The sequence below is a fragment of the Budorcas taxicolor genome, chromosome 2, assembly GCF_023091745.1.
Source record: "Budorcas taxicolor isolate Tak-1 chromosome 2, Takin1.1, whole genome shotgun sequence".
Lineage (NCBI taxonomy): Eukaryota > Metazoa > Chordata > Mammalia > Artiodactyla > Bovidae > Budorcas > Budorcas taxicolor.
Window position 1 is genome coordinate 179,654,582 of NC_068911.1, and position 24,301 is coordinate 179,678,882.

The following is a 24,301-nucleotide window of genomic DNA, read 5'->3' on the forward strand; positions in this document are numbered from 1 at the left end:
CAATCCCTCCCAGCATCAGAGTCTTTTCCAGTGAGTCAACTCTTCGCATGAGGTGGCCAAAGTACTGGAGCTTCAGCTTTAGCATCATTCCTTCCAAAGCATTCCCAGGGCTGATCTCCTTCAGAATGGACTGGCTGAATCTCCTTGCAGTCCAAAGGACTCTCAAGAGTCTTCTCCAACACCACAGTTCAAAAGCATCAATTCTTCAGCGCTCAGCCTTCTTCACAGTCCAACTCTCACATCCATACATGACCACTGGAAAAACCATAGCCTTGACTAGATGGACCTTAGTCAGCAAAGTAATGTCTCTGCTTTTTAATATGCTATCTAGGTTGGTCATAACTTTCCTTCCAAGGAGTAGGCGTCTTTTAATTTCACGGCTGCAATTACCATTGCAGTGAGTTTGGAGCCCCCCAGAATAGTCTTTAGCACTCTTGAAACTGTATGAGCACACCTCCCTCCCCCCTTATAGCTTAGAGACTGCTTTGGATTTCTACATAAGAAATCATCCTTTTCAAACCTTCAAACTTTTATTTCTTTCTCTTGCCTTACTATACTTCAAGAGCTTTGTTTTGAATGCTGAATAAAACTAATGATCGTGGACACTCTTCTCTTGTTCTGTACCTAGAAGGAATGGTTCCAGCATTTCATCATCAAGTATAGTTTCTGATGTGGGTTTCTTGGAGATCGATGGTTGTCAAGCTCTAGAGTTACCTGGAAGGCTTATTAAAACCCAGCCTTCTCCCCGACCCCAGCCCCCAGGGTTTCGGATTCAGTGAGCCTGGATGAGGCCTGAGGGTCTCCATCTCAGACAAGTTCCCTGGCCATGCGGATGCCCTCTGAGAACCACTCTGGTAGAAATTCTTTATCGGGTTAAGGAAGTTCCTTTCTAGTCTCAAAGTTTTATTTTAAAATCGTAAATGGAAGTTTTTTTCAGCTTTTCTCTAATTTATTGAGATAATTGTGTCTTTTCTTCTTTGCTCTATTAATCTACCAGACTGATTTTCTGAGATGAAGCTTGCATTCTTGGGACCTGTTTGATTTGCTCTGATGGTGTTTAATCTGATCTTACCGTCCTGTTTGAATGCAGCTGCTAGAGTTTTACTGGGAATTTTTTTTCTTTCATGAGCCCCTGCCGTGTCTATAGGTCCGCTCTCTCGTGCTCTTCCTGTCAAGCACTGTGCTGCTGCTGCTGGGTCGCGTCAGTCGTGTCCGACTCTGTGTGACCCCGTAGACGGCAGCCCACCAGGCTCCCCCATCCCTGGGATTCTCCAGACAAGAAGGCTGGAGTGGGTTGCCCTTTCCTTCTCCAATGCATGAAAGTGAAAAGTGAAAGTGAAGTCGCTCAGTTGTGTCTGACTCCTAGTGACCGCATGGACTGCGGCCTACCAGCCTCCTCTCTCCATGGATTTTCCAGGCAAGAGGACTGGAGTGGGGTGCCATCGCCTTCTCCGAAGCACAGTGCTTAGCTTGGGCTTAATACTAAAAATACAGAAGTCATTATAGTCACTATTATACCCTTATAACTGAGCTTATCCTGCCATGTTGTCCTTGCCTGTCGGCCTCGCCTCTCTGCTAACCTGTGAGCGCCTGCTCACTCACTGCTTCATCCTCAGAACCTGCCACTGAGCAGCATACAGAGTAGGGATGGCTGTGCTTAATTAGAGCAGTGTGGAGTGGGTCACAGGGAGGCTCCAAAGGAGGGCATGTGTGTACACACGGCTGATTCACAGGCTGCCCTGGCGGCTCGGTGGTGAAGAACCCACGTGCTGGACAGGAGAGGAGGTTTGATCCCTGGGTCGGGAAGATCCCCTGGAGAAGGAAATGACAACCCCCTGCGGTATTCTTGCCTGGGAAACCCCGTGGACCGGGGAGCCTGGTGGGCTACAGTCCACGGAGTTGTAAAGAGTCAGACTCAACTTGGCAACCAAACGACAGTGAGCTGATTCCCGTTGTTGCACAGCAGAGACTTACACAGCGCTGTAATCATAGTCCAACAAAAATGTGAGAACGTGGGTTAAATAGAATAAAACGAGGGTTACATAGCCGTGCACCAGGAAACCAGCAACTATAGTTAGGCGTTCGTCCTGTGGGGGGTGAGGGGGCACAGAAAGTAAGGAATAGGTTTCGGTTGGATGCTTACTGTCTGCCAGGAGCTGGCCCAGTCCTCAAACCATCCGAAAGGTCAGCGCTGTTCACAGTTTACAGATGAGGAGACAGAGGCCCCGCCCCAGGCAGCCTCTCACCAGAGCTGTGAGGTGGCTGAGAACACTGACGCTGCCTCATCTTTGAAAAACGTGTGTGTGTGGCAGGAATCATTTCATATGCCACCTGCCTTCTAAAAATGAGAAGCAGATGCTCAGCTCTGGTCCCTTCTTGCACGGGCTGCTAGGAAGCTCAGAGTCTAATTACGAGCCTCACTAAAAGTGCTAGTTTGATCCCTATGGTTACAGATATGCATCTTTCCCACGGCCTTTATGTCTGAGATTTTCTCCTGCTTTGACGTCTTTATTTTTCTCTACTTTTTAGTCACCTTTTTGCTGAACGTTTCCTTATTCTAACTAGGCTGGAGTCCCTTGAGAAATGTGTCAAGGGAATAGAAAATGAAAAATAGGCAATAAGTGGCCCTCCCTGGTGGCTCAGTGGTAGAGAATCCACCTGTCAACGCGGGAGACGCGGGTTCCATCCCTGGCCTGGGAAGATCCCACATGCCATGGGGCAACTAAGCCCGTGAGCCACAGCTACTGAGCCTGTGCTCCGGAGCCCGGAGAGGCAACGACTGAGGCCAGCCTGTGCGCCCGAAAGCCCGTGCTCTGCAGCAAGAGGATGCGCCGTGACGAGGGCCCATGCACTGCCGCTGGAGAGAGCCCTGCTCCCGGAGGAAAGGCCTGCACGCAGAGACGACCCGGCACAGCCAGCACACAGAAAGGAGCTGCCTGCAGAACAGGCAGCGAGCACACTGAGCCCGCATGAGCGCTCCTTCCTGAATGGCGCCCTGTCCATGCCCGCTCAGGTCTCTGCTTGCCCAGGCCCTGGGAACTGCCTGGGGCAGCTATCACTTCTGTGATGAAGATGTTTCAGATTGAGATAATTAACACTGAGATGCTGTTCCTCAGGATGCTGAGACTCATTTAGAGACCCAGGAAGTGTTCAAAAAACAAACTACGGAGCTAACTTTGCTGTTGGCCTTAAACCCTTCAAAGACAGCTCACTCCAGGGAGTTACTGATTGCGCCTTCTTTGCATCTGCTGGCTCACGACACACACACACACACACACACACACACACAGAGCTGATGAGTGCTGATAACACTCTTGGGGTTTTCCAAGCACGTGCTCCTCTCTAGGAATTCCAAGGGTGACTCCTGCCCCTGAGATCGTATCAGCAACCACCGCAGGTCCTTGCTACCCACCTGACAAAGTGTGGGGAAGCAGGAGATCCAGCTCTGCTGCCCAGAACTGATGGGACGGACTTGGAGTAACAGAGTTCAGCCCCTCTTCCACTCTGAGCCTCGTGAAAACCTGCCCAATGCTGGATTCGGCTTCAGCTTGTAAGGGAGTAACCGCTGGCACATCATGGTGGGCAAACGGGAGACGCCACCGCCTGCCCTCCAGGGAGCAGCCAGTGCTTATACCTATGGCTTTTCTCGTTTATTTTTTATGTAATTGAAGGATAATTGCTTTACATGGTTGCTTTGGTTTCTGCCATACCTGTTGTCTTAATGAAGGCTTTGCTGACCCAACTTCTTATGGTAGTTCAGGTTCCCTGCTGGCTCAGCTGGTAAAGAATCCACCTGCAATGCAGGAGACCCGGGTTCCATTCCCGGGTCGGGAAGATCCCCTGGAGAAGGGATAGGCTACCCACTCCAGTATTCTCGGGCTTCCCTTGTGGCTCAGCTGGTAAAGAATCCGCCCACAATGCAGATGACCTGGGTTCGATCCCTGGGTTGGGAAGGTCCTCTGGAGAAGGTAACAGCTACCCACTCCAGTATTCTGGGCTGAGAATTCCATGGACAGTCTATGGGTCACGAAGAGTCAGGCATGACTGAGGGACTTTCACTTCACTTTCAACATCTTATGTGTCCAGCTTAACCTAAAAAACACTTATCATCAGAAAAAAAATAAAGCAGGCAAGGGGCTTCCCTGGTGGTCTGGTGGTGACGACCCACGTTCCCGATGCGGGGCCCCAGCTTAGACTCCTGTTCAGGGAGCTAGATCCCACTCGCTGCAACTAAGACCCTGCACAGCTAAATAAATAAGGTGGAAAAGCAGGCAAGAGGCTCCGAAGGGGGCGGTGCAGAAAAATCAAGGCTTCAGAGATCAACACCCCTGCCTGTTTCGCTTGCTCAGGCAGCTTACTTCAGGTCACAGCCTCCCTGTCACAGGGCTGCAGTGTGCCAGGCCCTCTGCCAGGCTCCTACTCAGGACTGCCACTCTGCTCACAGCAGCGCCTTGATGTGGGTACTGTCACTGTGCCCGTTCTACCAGGAGGATAGTAAAGTTCAGAGAGCTTAAGTCACCCGCTCGAGGTCTCAGACCGGCAGTGGCAGAGCTGGAGAGCACGCCCTGGCCGCCTAGCCCCAGAGCCCAGGCTCCGGATGATGCCGCAGTCCTCGTGGGCACACAGTCGGTGCTCACCAGGCATCCACAGGTCTAAACGAGGGCTGGCTGGGGAAGCAGTTCCGGCTCCTCCCCACCTGCAGAGCTCTCCCGTGCTGGCAGATGAGCCTCAAGCTGCTTCCATGCTGGCACAGCGCTGGCTTCACGGCTGCAGGCAGGGGAGCAGGAACCATGGGGACGCGTCCCCGTGCACCTCCGGCCGCCCCTGAAGCCCTCCCTGAGGCTGTTCCTCCACTTCCCTTGCAGAGACCCTTGACTCTTTCATCTCTCGCCAGGAAATCCCACTCTCAGGGGCTCTCGCTCAGCAGGCAGGACCCAGGACCACTGTATGGATGGGGCTGGGGGTGGTGAGGGGCAGAGAGGAGCCTGCGGGGTGGGCCCGCGCCGTCTGGCCGCTGGAGAGGAAGACTCGTCTGCATCCTGAAGGAAGGACACGAGGGGATTAAGGATGAGACTCGAGCTGAAGACAGATGGCGGGGACCCAGCAGGCTCCCTCTGTGAACCAGGTTTCTCTCCTGGCCCAGCCTCCTTCTCCTCCGGCTTCAGGGCGGCTAGGAGCTGACAGGGAAGCCCTCTCCTGGTCTGTAGGGCGGACCCAGCACTGGAGGTGGTTGCCCAGCCAACGGCCACATTTCCCAGTGTCCCCTGAGCCACGTGATGCTGAGTCCTCACCCCTGCAGAGGAGGCAGGGGTGGCATGGCCCCTGGTGGTTCAGCGGCGGGCGTGATTCTGCAGCCTCTCTCTTCTCCTCTGGAGGCTCGCGGTCAGGGCCCAGAGTGGAGCTGATAGCGCCTCCATCAGCCTGGGCCCCTGAGTGGTGGCGTGGAGCAGTCCCCCTCTGCCCCAGACATGTTCTCACCATTCGGAGCCGAAGCACCTGGGACTGTTGGCCTGAGCAGGAAGGAAGCGCAGAGAGCATCAGGGCCGCCACACACGTCGTAGTCTCTTCGTTAGAGCAGCTGACCTCCCTGGACCCACGCTGCTGCTGCTGCTGCTGAGTCGCTTCAGTCGTGTCCGACTCTGTGCGACCCCATAGACAGCAGCCCACCAGGCTCCCCTGTCCCTGGGATTCTCCAGGCAAGAACACTGGAGTGGGGTGCCCTTTCCTTCTCCAATGCATGAAAGTGGAAAGTGAAAGTGAAGTCGTTCAGTCGTGTCCGACTCTTGGTGACCCCATGGACTGCAGCCCACCAGCGTCCTCTGTCCATGGGATTTTCCAGGCAAGAGCACTGGAGTGGGCTGCCACTGCCTTCTCTGCCCTGGACCCATACTTGCTCCCAGACCACGCCTGCTCCTTTTTCCTCCCTGGCATCACCCTTCTTAGCACAGTCGGTAGAGCTGAACACCTTGTGGACATTCGTTCTAGGCAGACTCGTGGGTGCGCGCACCAGGAAGCAGCGCCAAGAATGGCCAGAGCCACGTCAGCCGCCACAGCAAACGTGGGAAGAGCCTGAGACGCGCTGGCAGGAAAGTCACTCACAGAACAGAACGCTGTACGGCAGTGAGGAGGAACGGATCGCAGTGACCGGCCGTGTCAGAGCCGTCTGGGAAGCTTCATAACACACAGATGCCTAGGCCGAGAGATTCGGTCTCGGGAGGCTTGGCTGGAGGGGTTGGTGGCCCAGGAATCTGTGGTTTTAATGACTCTTCCAGGAAATCTTGTGCAATTTGTTTAAGAACCTCTGGCCCAGCAAGAAAATTTGGACGCAGCAGGAACTGCCTGGTTATCGGAACGCATCACAGCCCAGGTGGCTGCCATGAAAAGGAAGCCGCGTGTGAGCTCAGTCGTGTCCAGCTCTGCGCGACCCCGCGGACTGTGAACACCAGGCTCCTCTGTCCATGGGATTCTCCAGGCAAGAGTACTGGAGTGGGTTTCCAGTTCCTTCTCCAGGGGACCTTCCAGACTCAGCGATGGAACCAACGACTCTCACGTCTCCTGCGTTGGCAGGCAGGTTCTTTACCACTAGTGCCACCTGGGAGGCTTAAAAGAAGACTGGAGTGGGTTGCCGTGCCCTCCTCCACGGGATCTTCCTGACCCAGGGGTTGAACCCAGGTCTCCTGCACTGCAGGGGGATTCTTTACTGCTGAGCCACCGAGAAGGCACAGAAGGAGGCCAGGGTCCCCCGAGACTGCTGGCTGCAGACGAGGGGAGGGGTACCGGGTCAGGGGAGGGCAGAGGTGCCCAGGAGGACGGTATGGTGGGCGGGGGTTGCAGACTCTCCATCCTGGCTGCGGGGCGGCATCATCGGGCCTCTCTTGGCAACACCCCAACCTCCAGACGGAGTCTCCAAGGGGGAGGAGGACTCTGCCAGGTTTTGAAAGGCTTCCAGGTGATTCCAATTTGAGAACCACAAGAATGTCTGGGTAAGAACCAGGTTACGGAGGTCGCCCACCCAGGCTCGAACTTGACTCCCCCACAAACGTGTCATAGCTCCGTGACCCGGGCAGGTTCCGTCATTCGTGCCTCAGTGTCCTTGTCTATAAAGTGAGACTAATAATCGCAACTTCATGCCAGCCTGTCGGGAAGAGCAGGCAAGAAGATGTGTGTAAGCAGCCTGGCGCACGCCCAGCGTGGCCCACGCGCACCCTCACTCCGCCGTAGGGGGTGGGCATGACGGTGACCTTGTAGGAAAGGACAGCTCCGTGGACTCTGTCCGGTCGTCCAGAATTCCTGTCCAGCCACCCTCGCCTGGAGCCTCAGCCATCCCGCCCGATGCTCCCGTCCTGCGGGGCTGCAGGGGAAAGGTCAGGAGACCACAGCGTTGGGCAACCTCCTGCCAGGGCCCCGCAGTTACTCTTTACTGATTCTGAACGCAGCGTGAGTCAGGCGGGCCCGGGGCCGCCCAGGTCAGTCCCTACGAGAAAGACAGGCTCCCCTCCTGTCTGGGAGGGAGCCTCCCCCGGGGTCACCCTCGGGCTGCCGAGTCCAGCAGGCTGTGACCTGGGAGTTGCCAGGAAGCCTTCCCTTCCCTCCTCCCAGCTCCGACCTCTGGGTCTCCACGGGTCTCTGTCCTCTATTAGAACGCAGACATTGGGAGCGTATATACGCAGCGGTCACGTGAAGAGGGCCTGGGCGTGTTATATAACAGCCACCATGTATCAGGTGTCACATGCCAGGCACGGCTAAGCACCTCATGTGACCCCACACAAGCTCGGTGAGCCAGACAGTCTCCACGCCCGCTTCACGGAGGGGGAAACAGACTCAGAGAGGCAAAGTGTACCGCCAAGGAGGGCCAGTTCAGCATCGGGCCATCCGACTCCGGGGCACGTGGCCCTTCCGCTGCGCGTGATGCTTTGTGCCGGGGCTGCGGTGTGCGGGGTGTGCGGGCGGAGTGCCTGGGCAAGCCCCGTCCTCTCTGCCCTGAGTCAGGCCCTGGCGGGGGCTGGAGTGTGGCTGGGCACAGCGAGGCTGCAGGAACGTGGGCCCTCCTCCTCCAGCTCTCCACCCTGCAGGGCTGCGGGCACTCCCCTGCTCCAGGCCTCTGCACGGCCTTCCCAACGCCCGGAAGCTGGCTCACCCGCCACTCCAGGCCACCCCCCAGTGTCAGCTCAAACAGCACCCCCTGTCCCGCCGAAGCAGGTCGCCTCCCCGGTATTCTCGCTCCCTCGCTGCCCCCACTTTACGGCACTCGTCACAATTTCTAGCTACTTGCGCTTCTTTTCTCGCTGCCTCCCTGGATATGGACTCCTGAGGGCAGAGATCGTGTCTGGCAAACAGTAGACGCGCGTTGAATACTTTTGGAATGAACGAATGAGGAGTTGACAGAGGTTTTGAACCAGCTTTTGCTAGGATGTAACAGCTGGCCCAGTCAAGCCACCTTCAGGCTCCCTTGGGACCTCCATCCTCACTCCCCAGGGTCAAGCTGACCCCGTGTTGAAGGAACCACAGTATGGGTGGGGGAGGGGAAGGAGCTGCTCCACAAGAACTCAGGCCTCGCTCTGGTCTCCCTGGGGCTTTCCAGGGACCAAACGGTGCACCGCAGGCAGCCGTCTGGGATGGCAATGTGGAGGGGACCCTCGCCCCAGGCTTGATGAGGCAGCCCGCGGTGCTCTCAGGAGCCACCCAGCCTGCATCCACTGGGCCCCGGGTCTCAGGCCCGTGTTGAGGGTCAGGACTGAAGGCGAGTCCTGGAGGAAGAGTTCACGGATGGCATCTCTCTCCTGCTGACTCCATGACACCTGTCAAGAGGCCAAGCTGGATTTCGGATGGGGCGATTGTGGTCCAGATTGTGGAGATCAGAAGGGCCAGTCTGGTTGTGGTGGCCAGAATAACCGCCCCCCAAGGGGGTCCATGTCCAAACTCCCTGAACCTATGAACACTTTATCTTACATGGCAAAGGGGAATAAAGGCCACAGATGGGATTAAGGCAGTGAGTCAGCTGACCCAGAGACGCCGGAGGAGCTGGCTTATCCAGCTGGGCCTGATCACAAGGGTCCCAGGAAGTGGAAGAGGGCGGAAGAGTTGGGGGAATGTGTGACGCTACAACGCAGGCTCTGGAGCTGGAGGCAGGGGCCACAAGCCAAGGCACGCAGTAGGCCCCTGGGAGCTGGGAGACAGGAGAGGAGAGAGTCCCCGCTTGGGCTGCCCGGAGAAACAGCGCCTTGCAGACTTCTGACCTCCAGAACTGTAAGAGTATAAACCTGCTTTGTTTTAAGCCACTGAGCTGGTGGCAGTTTGTAACAGCGGTGGAGGAAACACGCGCTGGCTATACTGTCGCGGTGTGGACAGGTGAACGGCGTCTGCAGGGGCCCCGGTGGGGACTGATGTTGCTTCCTCTGCCATCGAGGCCAGCTTCCTGGGCTGCAGGAGCCTGAAGCACAGGAGTCACGCTTGCACCACGAGAAGTGTCTCAGACTTGCTGCTGGGCCCACCGCGGCCTCATGAAGAGGACCTCGTGGTCAGTCTGGGCGCATCCGGGGCGAGAAATGCCTGCTTGGGAAGCCATCTGAGTTCTTCCAATTTTAGGCACTTACCATCCGGAGGCATGTGCCTCCACTGAAACTCTTTTAAAAAAAAACAGTTTCCTCAACACTCTCATTGGTCTCAGCTTCCCTTGGAAGTGGGCTTATTCTGTCGGAATCCAGTCATGTGAAGGGCGGTGGGAGTCTACTTCAGAGATTCTAGGTAAACGGTGGCCAGGAGGGATGCTAGGGGGAGGCTGTGGGATCTTCACTAACCACCCGGAAACCACCCAGCCCTGGGGCTGAGTGAGCTGTTCTGAGGCTTGCCTCTGCAGAGGGAACACGGGGGTTCACAGGGAGGGGCACAGGGAGCGACCTCCCGGGGCTCCAGAGCAAGCCCGGGGGGCCTTCACGGGGTGGCCACGGCCTCCCCGTGGACAGGAAGGGGGGTGTCCCTCAGGGCACACGCAAGCTTCCCCAAGGTCCACACCCTGGCTTCCCATTGCCACACTCACAATGCAACTTTCCGGCCACAGCCCAGACCCTCGCCCTACCATGCTTGCTCGGTCCTGGCAGCCTGGCATTTGACCCCTGGGCTTGCATTTTCACATCGTACCATGCAACTGGCCATGGTGACCCATGGGATGAGTCCCGTGGCCAAGATGGAACAACCTCACAGTCTTAACCAAAGTTTGGGCTGCTCGGCCTCAAATTCCTGGAGGTCTAGGCAAGCAGATGCTTCAGCTGCAAGAAAGTTCTCCGCTCCTGCTGTCTAGAGGGAGCTGAACGAGATTCCTGCTGTTCGTGTTTCTGTCGATTTATTAGCCAGTGACGGAAGCACCGCTGGACCCACACAGAGCACCCACGGAACGGACATACACCTGGGGAAAGCACCCCGCCCCTTTCCCTGCCCACCTGAGCTCAGACCGGCCCATCCCCAGAGCCCTCCCGTCCCGAGTGGTCTCGGTGGGTTTGGCCCCACCAGGCCCCCTCTCCTGAGGCAAAGCAGGACATGGAACGTTGACCTGGGGTCAACAGAAAGCCCAGGACTGATTCTACCAGGGGCCTCCCCTCCTGCAGAGAGGCCCAGGGTCACTAAAGCATCTCATGTCTTATGAAGGACGTTCTTCACGCTTGTACCCAGTCTTCCCAGTCTCCGGGAATTCTCCATATAGTTTCATCTCCAAGACACTCCAGGAGGGTTTAGAACCAAGCCAGAGGATGAGATGTTTCTCAGGCTAAGTAAGGAGTCGCTAACGTTGCTTCAACATACGTCTAGAAGCACGTACTATGCTGGGTGCTCGGCAAGGGAGATTTCAACAGCTGGTCAGAGGCTTGGGAGCTGGAATGCTGGTCCCACCTCAATCTAACAGACCTCTGCTCCTTCACTGTGGGTGAGGCTCTGGGCTAAATCTCAGACCAAAGCAGGATCGTGGGTCCTTCCTTCATGAGGACACACAGGCCAAGAGGGCAGAGGAGAGGCGTGGACGTTTCCAGACTCCAGAGGGAATTAGGCTCCACACAGAGGATTTGGGGGTGGAGAGGGGGGTGTTTGGAGGAGTCCCCGTGGGTCATGCTGATCTGCAAGACAGACCACAAGAAACAAGATCCTTCTCGGGAAGCCAAGGGGGTGAAGTCTGAGAACCGCATGGGCGGCAGGCGGGGCGTGAGCACTGGGAGGGAAAGGCTTCCGAGCGGGTGCTCCACCCGGAGCCCTGGGGTCTCTTGACACTGTCCGGGGGCCTGTTCCGGCCTCCATTGCCCAGGCGGACGGCCCACCCCAGGGGTAAAGGGTGGCGGGCCGGCTCAGGGCTCCATGTGCCACCACTTGAAGGAGAAGGGCTGCCGGCGCACGTTGGTGCCGCAGTGCACCTCGCCGTGCAGCATGTGGTACGGGGTGAAGTCGTCGATGAAGGTGCAGTGGAGGCCCAGCGGCTCCAGCAGGGACCGCACCTTCTCCTCCAGGCAGCAGCGGCCGTTGATGACGGGCCCGAAGGGCTTGGGGATGCCCAGGTGCTTGCCCAGCACCAGCATGTTCACCTGCAAAGGGGGCACCCAGGTCAGGGGCAGCATCAGCTCCCACCCCAGCACCTTCTCTATGCTCAGCAGGACCTGGTGCTGTCTTTGAAGCAGCCTTGCAAACAGCCACTCGCCCCTTCAGGCAGCGGGGGAGGGACGCGGTCTGGCAAGAACTCTAGCCAGCTGTGCATGTGCAGAGCTCACGGCGAGAGCTTCTCCCTCTGGCGGCTGCCCTCCTTGTTGGTAGGCTGTGGCAGCTGCCGTGTCTGTGCTGTGGAATCCCGAACTCCCAGGCTACAGCCGATGGGACCAGGGTAGATGTGTACCCTGAGCTGGGCCAGATTCCCTCCTCGGGTGGCGTCGTCACCGTGGTGGGAGAGCTGAGTCTCTCTCCCCCTGTGTCTGCACTTCTGTGTGGCCATATTAATGTCCGTCCCCAGGGACAGGGAGGCTAGGGAAGCCAAGCAAAGGAGGAGGCAGTGGGGTGGGGGAGGAGGGATGAGCGGGGTAGCCGTGCAAACAGGAGCTGGTTCCAGGCCCTCCTAATGCTCCCCACAGCGGCCACCCCTGCCACGGGCCTTCCTGGGGTCCTTATGCTAAATCTTTGGCTCTGGCCAAAACCCACTTTGGTGGTCTTCCGTTTCCTACAAACACAAGAATCTGGAGCGCTGCACAAGCTTCTGGGGGCGTGGACCTTATTGCAAGGCCTTCCTGGAGATGCAGGAAGGAAAGGGAGTGATAAGAGGCTTTGCAAGTGGGGAAATCAAAGAGGGCAAACAGTCAGAAAGGGGAAGAAGAAGGAGGGATGAAGCAAGGGTGGTGTGGACAGGCTGCCCGCAAGCCTCTGCTTATGGAGGAGTCTGGTTCTTCCAAGGGATGGAGGTAGGGAGGGTTCGAGAGGGAGGGGAAAGAGGCAGGAGGGAGCTGGCTGACTGACGGCTGCGCTGCTCGAAGGGTGGGCCTCAGAGAGCGCCCAGGGGTTCGCTGTTAGAAAGGCAGCGAGTCTTAGGCCCCTGGGGGATCAGAACCCCTGGGGTGGGGCGCGAGGTCCCAGTGTTCCAGATGCAAGTTCAAGTTTCAGAGACACCAGGGGCAAAGCCCCCAGGCTCAATCAAAGGCCACTTCTTCCACGGAGCCCTCTTGGGTTTCCAGGCCTACCTCTTGGGCTGGAAGTGGTTTCACCTCTGAAGTGGCACATTACTTTATCACACAAAGTAGATCTTTGGGACAAACCCTCAGAGAGGTGAAGCGAGTTTCTCCCCGACCAGATCTGACTGGCAGCTCCTTGGGAGCAGGGAGCAGCCTGAGTCATCTCTGCATCTCACGCAGGGTATGTGGCGGGTGGGTGAGTGTCCGGGAGCTGGGAGAAAGGGCTGTCTGACCTTCCGGTGGATGCTCCACGCACGGCCTCATGCAATCGTTCGCACACTGCACAAATACCGAGTGGGTCCCCGGGAGGAGAGAAGGGCCTTCCCAGATGGCCCCGGAGTGCGGGCTTGGCCAGTGAGCATTTTGTGGTGACTGTGGCAACCGGTCAAGAAGAGGTCCTTCTGGGACCGTGGGGCCTCTGAGTCTCCGTGCCCCCAGCCCCGGCCCCTCAACCCCAAACACAGAGGCAGCGGGCGCTGGCCCCCGGGGGAGTGGAGGCTTGGCACCTGATCTGACAAAACCAGAAGCCCCGGCTGACGGCCTCACCAAGTCTGGGAAGAAGGCCACGGCCTTCCTCCTCTCCATCTTGAAGAGCTGCGGGATGTCCACGATGTCCCGCTCGGCCAGGCCCAGCTCCCGCTTCAGCACCTCCCGGTTCCAGTCGATGCAGCTCTGGGGAGGGGGAGGGGGGAGTCAGGGAGGCCCCACGGGGGCACGTCTGGTTAAGGACGGACAAGATGCCCAAGTGCCCACAGGTCAGCCCTCCACACGAACCTCCTCCTTGTGCGCCTTCATCAAAACACGCCTGCTTGGGTCCCCCCGCCACAGCCTCACCCCCTGGCAGGGCGCACGAGAGTGTGGCTCAGGGTGCCCCGTCCTCCACCCGCTTCCTTCTCCAGAGCCTCACTCCTCCGGGATCTCCTCCAGTCTTACCGTTCAAAACACCAGACACCGCCAACTCCCACATTTCTACCTCCCAGCCACTATCCCACGGACAGAGGGGCCTGGCGGGCGTCAGTCCACAGGCGAGCAAAGAGCCGGACATGACTGAGCATGCACATGGGAGCCACTTTACAAAGCCCAGCGCCTTCCCTCGGCTCAGATGCGCAGGTGCAACCAGCCCCGCGCACCTCCACTTGGGTGTCTGACGGGCACATCAGATGTGAGGAGTCCAAAGACAGACTTTCATTCCTACCCACCCTCCACGCCAGCCCTTCCGCATTCTTCAGCTCTGGAAGTGCGTCGCGGCTCAGCCCAGACGCGTTGGCGTGCATGCTCTGCCATACACAGCTAGCGGGGGCTCGCCTACGGCGCAGGGAGCTCAGCTAGGGGCTCTGATGACTTGGAAAGGTGGGTAGGGGTGCGGGAGGGCAAGGGGGGGTGTTATACAACTGACTCACTTCCTCCTAAAGCAGACGCTAACACCCCACTATAAAGCAATCAGGTTCCCGGGTGGCTCAGTGGGTAAAAAAAGGTCCGCCCCCAATACAGGAGGTGCAGGAGAGGTGGGTTCCATCCCTGGGTCGGGAAGATGCCCCGGAGGAGGGCCTGGCAGCCGCTCCAGTACTCTTGCCCAGAGAATCCCATGGACAGAGGAGCCTGGTGGGCTACAGTCCACGGGGTTGCAAAGGGTCGGACACGACTGAGCGACTAACCACGCGCACACGCACACTCCAGTGAAAGAGAAAACCCCGCAGTCATTCTCGGGCTCCTCCATCTGCTTCCCAAACGCGCCAGATCTGACCCCGCCCCCACGCGGGTGGAGCGCCGTCCCCTGCGGCCTGGCCTCGCGGCTTCCTCCGCCACGCGGTGACCACGACAAGGATCCTCACAGCTCCCCCCTGGCAGGAGTGGAGCCGACGAGGGCCCGCTGCGAGCTCCAGCCGTGCAAGCCAGCCCACGTGGGCGCCCGAGGCCCCACCCGCTGCGCACGGCCAGTGGCTAAGTGCAGGGGGCAGAAGGCAGACCGTGTCTCTAAGCCGACCTGACTGGCTCGCGGCTCGCCCCACTTTGCTGAGCCTGACCCGGGCTGCCCGCCGTCAAGGACCCGCCCGCCCTGCCTTCCCCCCACCAGCTCGCCCTCCCTCCTGCAGGCATGGTCCCTAATTCAGTCCCCGAGAGGGTCACCCCCGTCCAGGCGTGTGCTTCTTGGAGGGCCCTGCGCTGGATGCTGTCTGTTCTTCTGGACCCATTGTCCCCTTCTTCCCTGCACTGTGTCCTGGGGGACTGACCCTTGGGAACCAGGGGTTCCTGTACCTGCAGGCTTCCCGCTGGGCTCAGCCCGCGGGGGCGGTGGCAGAAGGTGGGGCGCTGCTGGGAGAGTGTAGTTGGGGTCACGGCAGGTTGGATGTGCAGTCCCAGCTCCCGTCTTACCACCTCTTTTTAAAATTTAATTAATTGGGGGCTAATAACAATATTGTGGCCGTGTTTGGAGCAACCCACCCAGGCTCCAGTAACATGCTCCTCAGCCAATTCCTCCAGGCCTGGGAGAGGTGAGAGCGCTCATCTTCCTACCCTGGGGATGCAGAATAGGCCCTGCTGATTTCCTTAAACCCGCCCTGTACCTCTGTAAACACCCCCTTTTCTGAACCACTCTCTGGTTATCCGCTTGAAGTGCCCTTGCTTCCTGCTGGGACCTACAGTCACTACCCCCGCCCCTTGCCATAACAGAAGACAGATCCTCAGCCCAGCAGCAGAGAGGTCACTCCAAAGCCTAAGTCAGAACGAGTCCTGTCCTGTGCTCAGATCCCCAGTCGCGCTCAGAGTCACAGCCAAAGCCCCAGCGCTGCCCTGTGGGGCCCTGGGCGGCCCTGTCTCTCCTCATTCCTCTGGGGCCCCCAGCTTCATCCTTAAACGCTCCAGGCCTCTTCGTTCCGTCTCAGGGCCATCATCTGTGCTGTTCCTTCCGCCTGGAATGCTTGTCCTCGCATGCACCTGGCTGGGCCCCTCATTTCTCTCGAGTGAAAGCGGGGATTTCGAGACTCTCTCTCTGGGCCTGTCACCTCCCCCAGCCCCCACCTCCCCCGCCCCGAGCTGTCCTGAACCATGAGCCTCAGACCTCTGTCCACAACCCTGTCCCCAGCCATGCCTACCCCCATGCCTGGCCCGCGGCCTTGGTACCTGCACAAACTTATTGTAGCTGATGAGGCTTCCGTTGGAGAGGACCTGGCTGATGGAGACGGTGTTGACCTGCTGGTTGCCTGTGAAGGAGAGGGGCAGGGTGGGAGTAGCCCAGCAGAGGCCAGGCTCACAGGCGAAAGGCTTGTGAGTCGGCAGCTCCCTGGCGTTTCCTCCTGGCCTCTGAGCAAGCCTGGGTGTGCAAGGACGGCAGGGGCGGGCTGATGCAGCGCATGAGCGTGAGGCCTTCACCCGAGCACATCAGAAGTGGTGATGCTCCTTACTGGAAATGTAGCCCCCAACCCTCACTGGGCATTGGATGATGATCGCTCTTTTTTTGGCTAGTGGTGGGGCGTGGAGCCGGGTCACCCACCTGCCCACCAGAACCTGCCCTGACGGACACTGCTGAACCCTGTTCCTGACCTCCAAGAGGCGACTGCAGGGCAAAGGGGCTCCCCCAGACCCATCTCTCCTGCTGGCCTGATGAAGTGCTCATGGAGACAGGCAGGACACGGGACGTCAGAGCCAGTATCTTTTGAAGCTCACAGCTGCCATTTACTAATCTCTTACCCTGCACAGGCCCCGAGTCCAGGGCTCTACACTCAACACCTCATTTAGTCCTCACAGCAACCCCACAAGGCATGCATTTACACCCCCACTTTACAGATGAGGAAACTGAGGCTCAGAGAAGTAAAAAGATTTGCCCCATGTTTTGCAACTGGGAAATGGTACTGGTGATTCAGACCCAAGCCAAGTGCTCATGAAGGGCTGAAGCCTCGACCAAGGGCTGGACCCACCTGCCCACGTGCAGGCTCGGGTCCCCCCACCCCGGTCAGAGTAGAGACGCAGGCCCACGGCATCCCCACTGAGGCCGCTGAGCCAGCGACTTCCCCTTGCTGAGCCCCACATCCTCGGGTGTAAAGCAGATGAGTCACCCTCACAGGCCCTCCTGAGGTTAGATGGGGTCAGATGCCTGGAGCGCGCAGCCCGGGGCCTGGCACATGGTGGGGGACCACCGAGGTGCCGGGCCTCCGCAGCCGCTGCGCTGCTATCAGCTCTCTGGGGCCACCCGGTGGTTACACGTGGCCCGACAGCTGTGAATCCCCTCGCTGTTCGGCTCAGCCTCTCTCTGGGCCCTGCTCACTGCAAACCCCTGCTTCTAAAGAAGATGAAGATGGCTTTCCCTCTGCCTGGTACATGAAATTTGGATTTGAGAATTTTCCAGGTTTGATCTGAGCTCAAGGAGTCTGTTCACAGGCCCGATGAGAGAGGGGGGGATGAGGGCAATTGTATTTCTTCCATTTTACAGCTGGGGCTCCAGGCGGGTGGGAAATAGATGTGGGAAGTTGCACTTGGGAGCTTTTAAGTTCTGTGAATGCTTTTCTCTTGGAGGGAGGTTTGGTCCAGGGTAGGAATGTTCCTGAGCCCGGGCTCCAAGCTCCCAATAGATGTTTCACTGATCAATCAGATTTCACTCGCAAAACACACATTATTCAGACTTTCAAGACAGCGAGGGGCTGAGCATCAAATCCTAAGTGCTAGGCCCTTCGGCGCAGAGGCCCCTGTATGACTGCAGTGGTCACGCGCCCCAGAGCGGACCGCGTCTCTGCTGTGCCCATGGCCAGCCCCCATCGTCCTCCGTGGCGCTCCCTGCCAGCTCTGCCCGTGCTGTGGAGAGCGGGGCCTGCTGAGCCAAGGGGTCTCAGACCTGGAGGCCAGGCCACCTTCCAGCGGGACGTTCCTCTCTCAAGCCGTGATGTGGCAAGGGGGGGCAGGAGAGCGGCGATGAGGGGCACAGCACCCACCGATAACCCCTTGGAACAGGAGGGCGTCCCCGTGGCCCCACTTCTGCTTTTCCTGGAAGAGCTTGAAACAGGCGCTGGGGCTGGCCAGGAGCATCCGGAAGCCCTGTGTGCAGAGAACAGACTCAGCTGAGCCCCGCGCCTCCGCTCGGCTCAGCCCCGGGCCCAGAGCTGTCCCTGGGTCTTCACCTTCCCATCAGTGGCAGGGACGAAGCTCAGAAACTCATCCACGTGGCCGACCGCCAGCCAGTCCACGAAGAGCTCCACGGGCGGCTGCACCTTCTGGGCGTGCAGGAAGTCCCGGACCACCTGGGTGACCCGGCGGCCCCTTGACCTGGGGCCCAAGGGGCCAAAAAAAAGTTAACTAAAGAGAATATACACAGAAACAGAGGGACGAGAGTTCAAGATTTCGGCAACGTCTGTAAAAAGCTTGCGCTGCCTTTGTGATCGGGAAAGATGATAAATAAATATATATTTAAGTTACACTCAAGGTGAGTTCTCTAAGAGGCAGACACAGGCAGGTCAATCACAGCTTACCATCCCGGTCTCCTCATCCAGGCAAATCCTCAGGACCACCCTCAGACCCCATCCTCGTGTTCTCCAAGTGGCAGATGTCACCCGCGTATTCAACCCGCGGCTGGGCAGCTCTTCCTAGAGTTTAACTGACATCTCTCTCACTACAGACTCAGCTTCCCACGCATCAGCAGGGAGAGAGGGTGATCTTGTCTCACAGCCCCAGCATTTTATTTTCGTGAACTCAAACCCCCTTTTCCTCTCGCCTTCTGAAAAAGTATCGAATGGCATGGCCCAAACGTCCTCTGTCGGTGAGATCATGTGTTTGAGGACAGGTGGTCCCTTCACAGCTTCTGGTTTCACCTGTTTCTGATCACAAGTCTGTTATAACCACTTTGCTGAATGTGGTGGGCAGTCTTGGCCTATTCCCATAGCAAGTAACGCTGTCACACGGTTCCTCGCGCCTTCCGTCAGCACCCCTCTGCCGTGTTACCCCCCTTCTTTGCGTCACTGCTGTCTCCGTTTTCATGTCCTGTACCTCCCTTTCGCTCTCAGGGAAAGATCTGATATTAGTCATTTGTATCGTAGTGTGAACAAGCCTTGATTTAAATGCCATTTCTCCTGGGACTGTTGAGGCTTAAAACCGTTCTCTTCTATACTTACGCACTGGTATCGACATGGATTTATTTTCTGAATCAGAAGACCCAAGTCTAGCCATGACTCTGCCTCCCATGTGACTCCCGGGCGACTCACCCTCTCTGGACCCACTTGTAAAGCGAGTGTTGGACTGAATGGGCCCTTGGGGCCTGCTTGCTCTGGGCGTCTCAGACCCCTTGAGAGGAGTGTGGACGACGTCGGGGGGGCAGCCCTCTGCCCCCAGCAGCACCGCGGCCTGGACTGCCATTTCATCACTGACCCTCTCTGCTTCTCTCCCAGCAGTGGGACGGCCCTCCCCCAGCCACCATCAACACCCACCCTCAGTCTCTCACCCAGGCAAGTTGCCCCCGAAGAGGATCCGCCCCAGGGGGTACTCCTTCCCATTGGCCACCACAGGGGGGCTGACCTCCAGGTTCCCGAAGGAGTCCAGGCCGCTCACAGAGTTGTCTCGTGGTTCCCGGGTCACGTACCCGAAGTCTGGACCCTGGTGGGGAAATAGAGTCAGGCTCAGGGTGGGCAGGCTCACCAGGAAGCACTTGAACCAACCTGCTGGGCTCTGAGCTCCTTAAAGATGGAGCGTGCATGGCCACCCATTCTTCAGATAGGAACACTGAGTCCAAGATGGACATCTGAGCTGACTGCTATTTCCTGCATGCTCAGACGCTCATGCTCCCTCCAGCCCTGCTGCCGTTTCGGAGCGTGTTATTCCCCCGGCCACGGGGATACAGGAGAGAGGGCCAGGCGGTCCCCACACCCCCGTGAGAGGTGGAGCGGGGGCTGCGGCCACTCCTGTGTCCTCTGCGTGGCCTTCCCGTCAGTCTCGCCCCGGGGCGGGTATCTGGCTGCTCTAGAGGGCCCTGTTCTCGGGGCCTAAGGGGCGGGTGATGGTCCTCTGAGCCTCAGCTTTCAATCTAGGAAAAGGGACAACTCCCCAGGGCCATCTCTTACAAGGAATTTAGACAGTCCTGAGGCCAGGAGAGAGCTCCTCCCACCTTCATGCCCCAGCGAGGGGTGGGAGAAGCCTCCACTCTCTATGGCACCAAGGGGACCTCCCCTTTTTTCTCAGGAGGGGTCGGTTAGGACATATGCTCTCCCTTTTTATGGAAGTAGAGTTGAGCACAGTGGTTTGTTGATTTCTGTTGTAAAGCGAAGTGACTCAGTCATACATATATGTCTATGCATCCCTTTCCTTATTCTTTCCCACGGTGGGTCATCACAGGATATCGAGGATGGCTCCCTTGCTGTACAGCAGGATCTCGTCGTTTACCATTCTGCGTATCATAGTTTGCATCCAGTTCAGTCGCTCAGTCGTGTCCGACTCTTTGCGACCCCATGATCGCAGCACGCCAGGCCTCCCTGTCCATCACCAACTCCCGGAGTTCACTCAGACTCACGTCCATCGAGTCCGTGATGCCATCCAGCCATCTCATCCTGGGTCGTCCCCTTCTCCTCCTGCCCCCAATCCCTCCCAGCATCAGAGTCTTTCCCAATGAGTCAACTCTTCGCATGAGGTGTCCAAAGTACTGGAGCTTCAGCTTCAGCATCATAGCCCAAACTGCCAATCCTCCCCTCCCCTCTCCACGTCCCCCTGCCAACCACAAGTCTGATCTCTGTGTCTGTGAGTCTCTTTCTGTTTCCTAGGGAAGTCCATTTGAAGACACCCGCTTTACTACCGGTAACAATGCCAGCTATCTACGTTTGTGCTTTCTCTGTGTTGGCATGAAGACGCTTCACAAACATCTCCGAGACCTGGGCTAGCATATTCCTACTGATGAGGAAATTGAGGCTCAGAGAGGGGAGATTACTCACGCAAGGTCACACAGCATGTGGGTGACAGAGCCGGGTTGCTCTGACTCCAGAGCCTGTGCGCTTTCTCTTTCAGTTGGAAGATAACTGCTCCACAATGTTGTGCTGGTCTCTGCCATACAGCGTGAAGCAGCCCTAAGCATACGCACGTCCCTTTCCTCTTGAACCTCCCTCCCATCTCCCACCCCAAAGTCTGTGTTCTTAACAGCTGCACTCTCCTGCCTCCTCTCCCCATCTGGGGCTGCCAGATTTAATAAATAAATATAGAGCATGCTCAGTTCAATTTGAATTTTATATAAACAGTAAATGTATTTTTAGTATACTCCATGCAGTGGCTGACTTTATTTTTCTGGCCTCCAAAATCACTGCACATGGTGATTGCAGCCATGAAATTAAAAGATGCTTACTCCTTGGAAGGAAAGCTTTGACCAACCTAGACAGCATATTAAAAAGGAGAGACATTACTTTGCCAACTAAGTTCTGTCTAGTCAAGGCTATGGTTTTTCCAGTGGTCATGTATGGATGTGAGAGTTGGACTATAAAGAAAGCTGAGCGCAGAACAATTGATGCTTTTGAACTGTGGTGTTGGAGAAGACTCTTGAGAGTCCCTTGGACTGCAAGGAGATCCAACCAGTCCATCCTAAAGGAGATCAGTCCTGGGTGTTCATTGGAAGGACTGATATTGAAGCTGAAACTCCAATACTTTGGCCATTTGATGTGAAGAGCTGACTCATTTGAAAAGACCCTGATGCTGGGAAAGATTGAGGGCAGGAGGAGAAGGGGACGACAGAGGATGAGATGTTTGGATGGCATCACCAACTCAATGACATGGGTTTTTGTGGACTCTGGGAGTTGGTGATGGACAGGGAGGCCTGGCGTGCTGCAGTTCATGGGGTCACAAAGAATCGGACATGACTGTGTGACTGAACTGAACTGATGCAGAATATGGGACATACTTATGCTAAAACAGTTCTCACAGTTTAGCTGACATTCACCTTAACCCGGCTTCTCCTATATTTTACCTGGCAACCCTACTCCCATCCCTGAAAAGCATGGCTCCCAGTCTGGCCCTCAGGGCAAAGCCCCTCGGCCTGCAGGCCCAGCTGCGGCCCCGAGCACTCACCAGGATTCTTTTGTAAGGGAAGTTCTGCAGCTCGCCGTTCCTGGGGGAGTCAAAGACCACCGGGAAGGTTTTGTGCGGCGCCTGGATGTAGCCCAGCTCCATCTCGTCCTGCAGACCCGGGGGGCACCAGTGGTGGACGGTCAGCAGCTTACCCCCTCGCCTGGCACTCAGGGCTTCGGGGAAGACTCTTTACTCTGCCTCAGGCCGGCTCTACCCTTTGAGGACTGAGGCGGGCAGAGGCTGGAGGAAGGGCTGGAGGTTCGGGGGTGGGGCCCTGCTTACCTAGAGCCACAGAGCAAGGCAGGTCAGCAGTGAACAAGCACCTGGCCTCGGGGTGTCCCTGTGCTGGGTCACAGGGGAGTGGGGGCAGGGAGGGCTTTGGGGTGGCCTGAGTTGGACAAAGAGGCTGCTGGGCACCAGCCATCACACATTGCCTCCGTGTGCGGCCCTGGGGGACTGACAGCAAGCGGGGCGGAGGTGGCCTGAGGAGGCACAGACCCGCCTCCTTTCAAGCACGTGCCATGCCCAGGTCAGTTCTGGAGGCAAAGATAACCCAGCACTGATGGACTGTGTGTCCAGCGAGAGGCTCACCAGGATGTCCCCGGCCCTGCTGCAAGCATTTTACGAGTGCTAACTCCTGCAGACCTCACAATACGCCTATGTGGAGGCACCGTGATCATCCCACAGCACAACAGATGGAAGTGAGGAACAGCGCGGTCTAGGTGTTTGCCTAAGGGCACACAGCCTGTCAACAGCAGAGCCAGGATCCAGACCAAGCCAGTTCTTGCCCTAGCGTCCCATCCTGAAACAACTCCTGGGAGGAACTTCCAACTGAAACAAAAGCTTCTTAGCTTGGTGTTCAAGGCCTCTCACCTCAGTTCTTACCCTTTGCAGAAGCTTGCGTGCACGCTAAGTCGCTTAAGCCATGTCCAGCTCTGTGCGACCTAATGGACAGGAGCCCACCGGGCTCCTCAGGTTCTCCAGGCAGAACACTGGGGTGGGCTGCCATGCCCTCCTCCAGGGGACCTTCCCGACCCAGAGGCCGAGCTGGCATCTCCTCTGCCCCCTGCACTGGCCGGCAGGTTCTCTACTGCTAAAGAGGTCAAGCTGGCGTCTCCTCTGCCCCCTGCATTGGCCGGCAGGTTCTCTACTGCTAAAGAGGTCAAGCTGGCATCTCCTCTGCCCCCTGCACTGGCCGGCAGGTTCTCTACTGCTAAAGAGGTCGAGCTGCCATCTCCTCTGCCCCCTGCACTGGCCGGCAGGTTCTCTACTGCCAGTGCCACCTGGGAAGCTCTCGCAGAAGCTTGATCCTGGCCAAGGAGAACAGCTGATGCCCCCTTCTCACATCTCCCACCTCTGGGCCTTTGCACAGGCTGGTCCCCTGCCAGGACCACTGTTCAGTGAGCTCCAGCACCGCCCTCACCAGCTCTGTGGCACCCCCCGAGGCATCTTGCCTCACTGAGAGTTCCTTCTTCACTGACAGGGCGTTGTCAGGAAGATGAAATGATGCTGGGCATGGCCTGCAGGGAGTGCTTGATAAACCGCACAAGTCATTATCCATTCGCCAAATCTGGTCCAGCTCAAATGCCCCTTCCAGGCAGTCCTCCACTGATCTGCTTCACAGACAAGGGTGATTCCACCTGCCTCCAGGCCCTGCTGGCACTTTGCCAGCACCCCTGCTTTGTCTTAGACAGTTGGAACAGCGACTTCCATCCCAATCACTCTCTGTACCAGGGCTTCTCAGCCTCGGCTTTCTTGACACTTGGAGCCAGCTAATTCTTTGTCGTGGGGGCTGTCCTGTGTATTGCAGGATGTTTGGCAGCATCCCTGGGGCAAAAACAACCTTCCATGGAGGATCACTGGTCCAGGCCATTGAGGGCAGGGAGTGGGCGTCCCCACCTCTGCCATCCCGCACCCCCCCGCCCCAGTACCTAGCCCAGATCCTGTGGGTGAATGGATGTCATATTCAACGTCAGTGTGCCTGAGACTCCAGAAGGTTCTGGAGAGGGAGGAGAGCTCTGGGTCTAGAATTAGAAACAGCAGGGCCCTGGGGAGGGTGGACGCAGCCCCGGTCCTCCTGGATATTCCCCGCAGCCCCTGCATTGGAGCTGGCCTGCAGGCTGGGGTCACTCGATGTGCTCACTGCCCAGGGGCTGCGGTACCTGGATCCAGCGGTCGTTGCGGTTCTCGGCCTGCGGGCAGACGGTCAGCTTGCAACCGGCCCTTCTGGCCAGCTCTGCCACCGCGTCCACAAAGCACGTGTTGTTCCTCACGCTGTGGACGAGCCCAGGGAGAGTGCTCAGGACACAGGCAGACACAGGGGCCAGAGGACACCCCGCGCCCCCAACTCACCGGCACACGTACACCTCCAGGGGCGGCTGGGTGCTGGGCGTCATAATCCAGGGGGCCACTCGGAACACCACGGTGTCGGTGAAGATGGGGGACTCAGAGAAGTCCTGCAGGTTGAGACCGGAGGGGAAGCAGACTGGCCTCGGGGCCCAGCGCTAGCAAGGTGCCAGCTACTTGAGCAAGCTGCTAGCTCCTTAGTTTCTGGAGAGGCAGCCGCGGGTGGCCAGGATCCTCCACACGGGGGG

General features: G+C 57.7%; 1 protein-coding gene across 1 annotated transcript in view; it reads right to left on the bottom strand.

Annotated features, from left to right (window-relative positions):
- Positions 1 to 11,327: 11,327 nt before the first annotated feature.
- The window catches only part of PADI3 (peptidyl arginine deiminase 3), a 28,630-nt gene continuing 15,656 nt past the window's right edge, over positions 11,328 to 24,301 (bottom strand). The window contains exons 8-16 of the mRNA XM_052658611.1: positions 24,060 to 24,163; positions 23,870 to 23,981; positions 21,708 to 21,815; positions 19,111 to 19,262; positions 17,798 to 17,942; positions 17,612 to 17,714; positions 15,810 to 15,889; positions 13,236 to 13,361; positions 11,328 to 11,561 (exon numbers count right to left, since the gene is read on the bottom strand). Coding sequence (XP_052514571.1) covers positions 11,328 to 11,561; positions 13,236 to 13,361; positions 15,810 to 15,889; positions 17,612 to 17,714; positions 17,798 to 17,942; positions 19,111 to 19,262; positions 21,708 to 21,815; positions 23,870 to 23,981; positions 24,060 to 24,163 — 1,164 coding nt within the window. The remainder of the gene's footprint in view (positions 11,562 to 13,235; positions 13,362 to 15,809; positions 15,890 to 17,611; positions 17,715 to 17,797; positions 17,943 to 19,110; positions 19,263 to 21,707; positions 21,816 to 23,869; positions 23,982 to 24,059; positions 24,164 to 24,301) is intronic.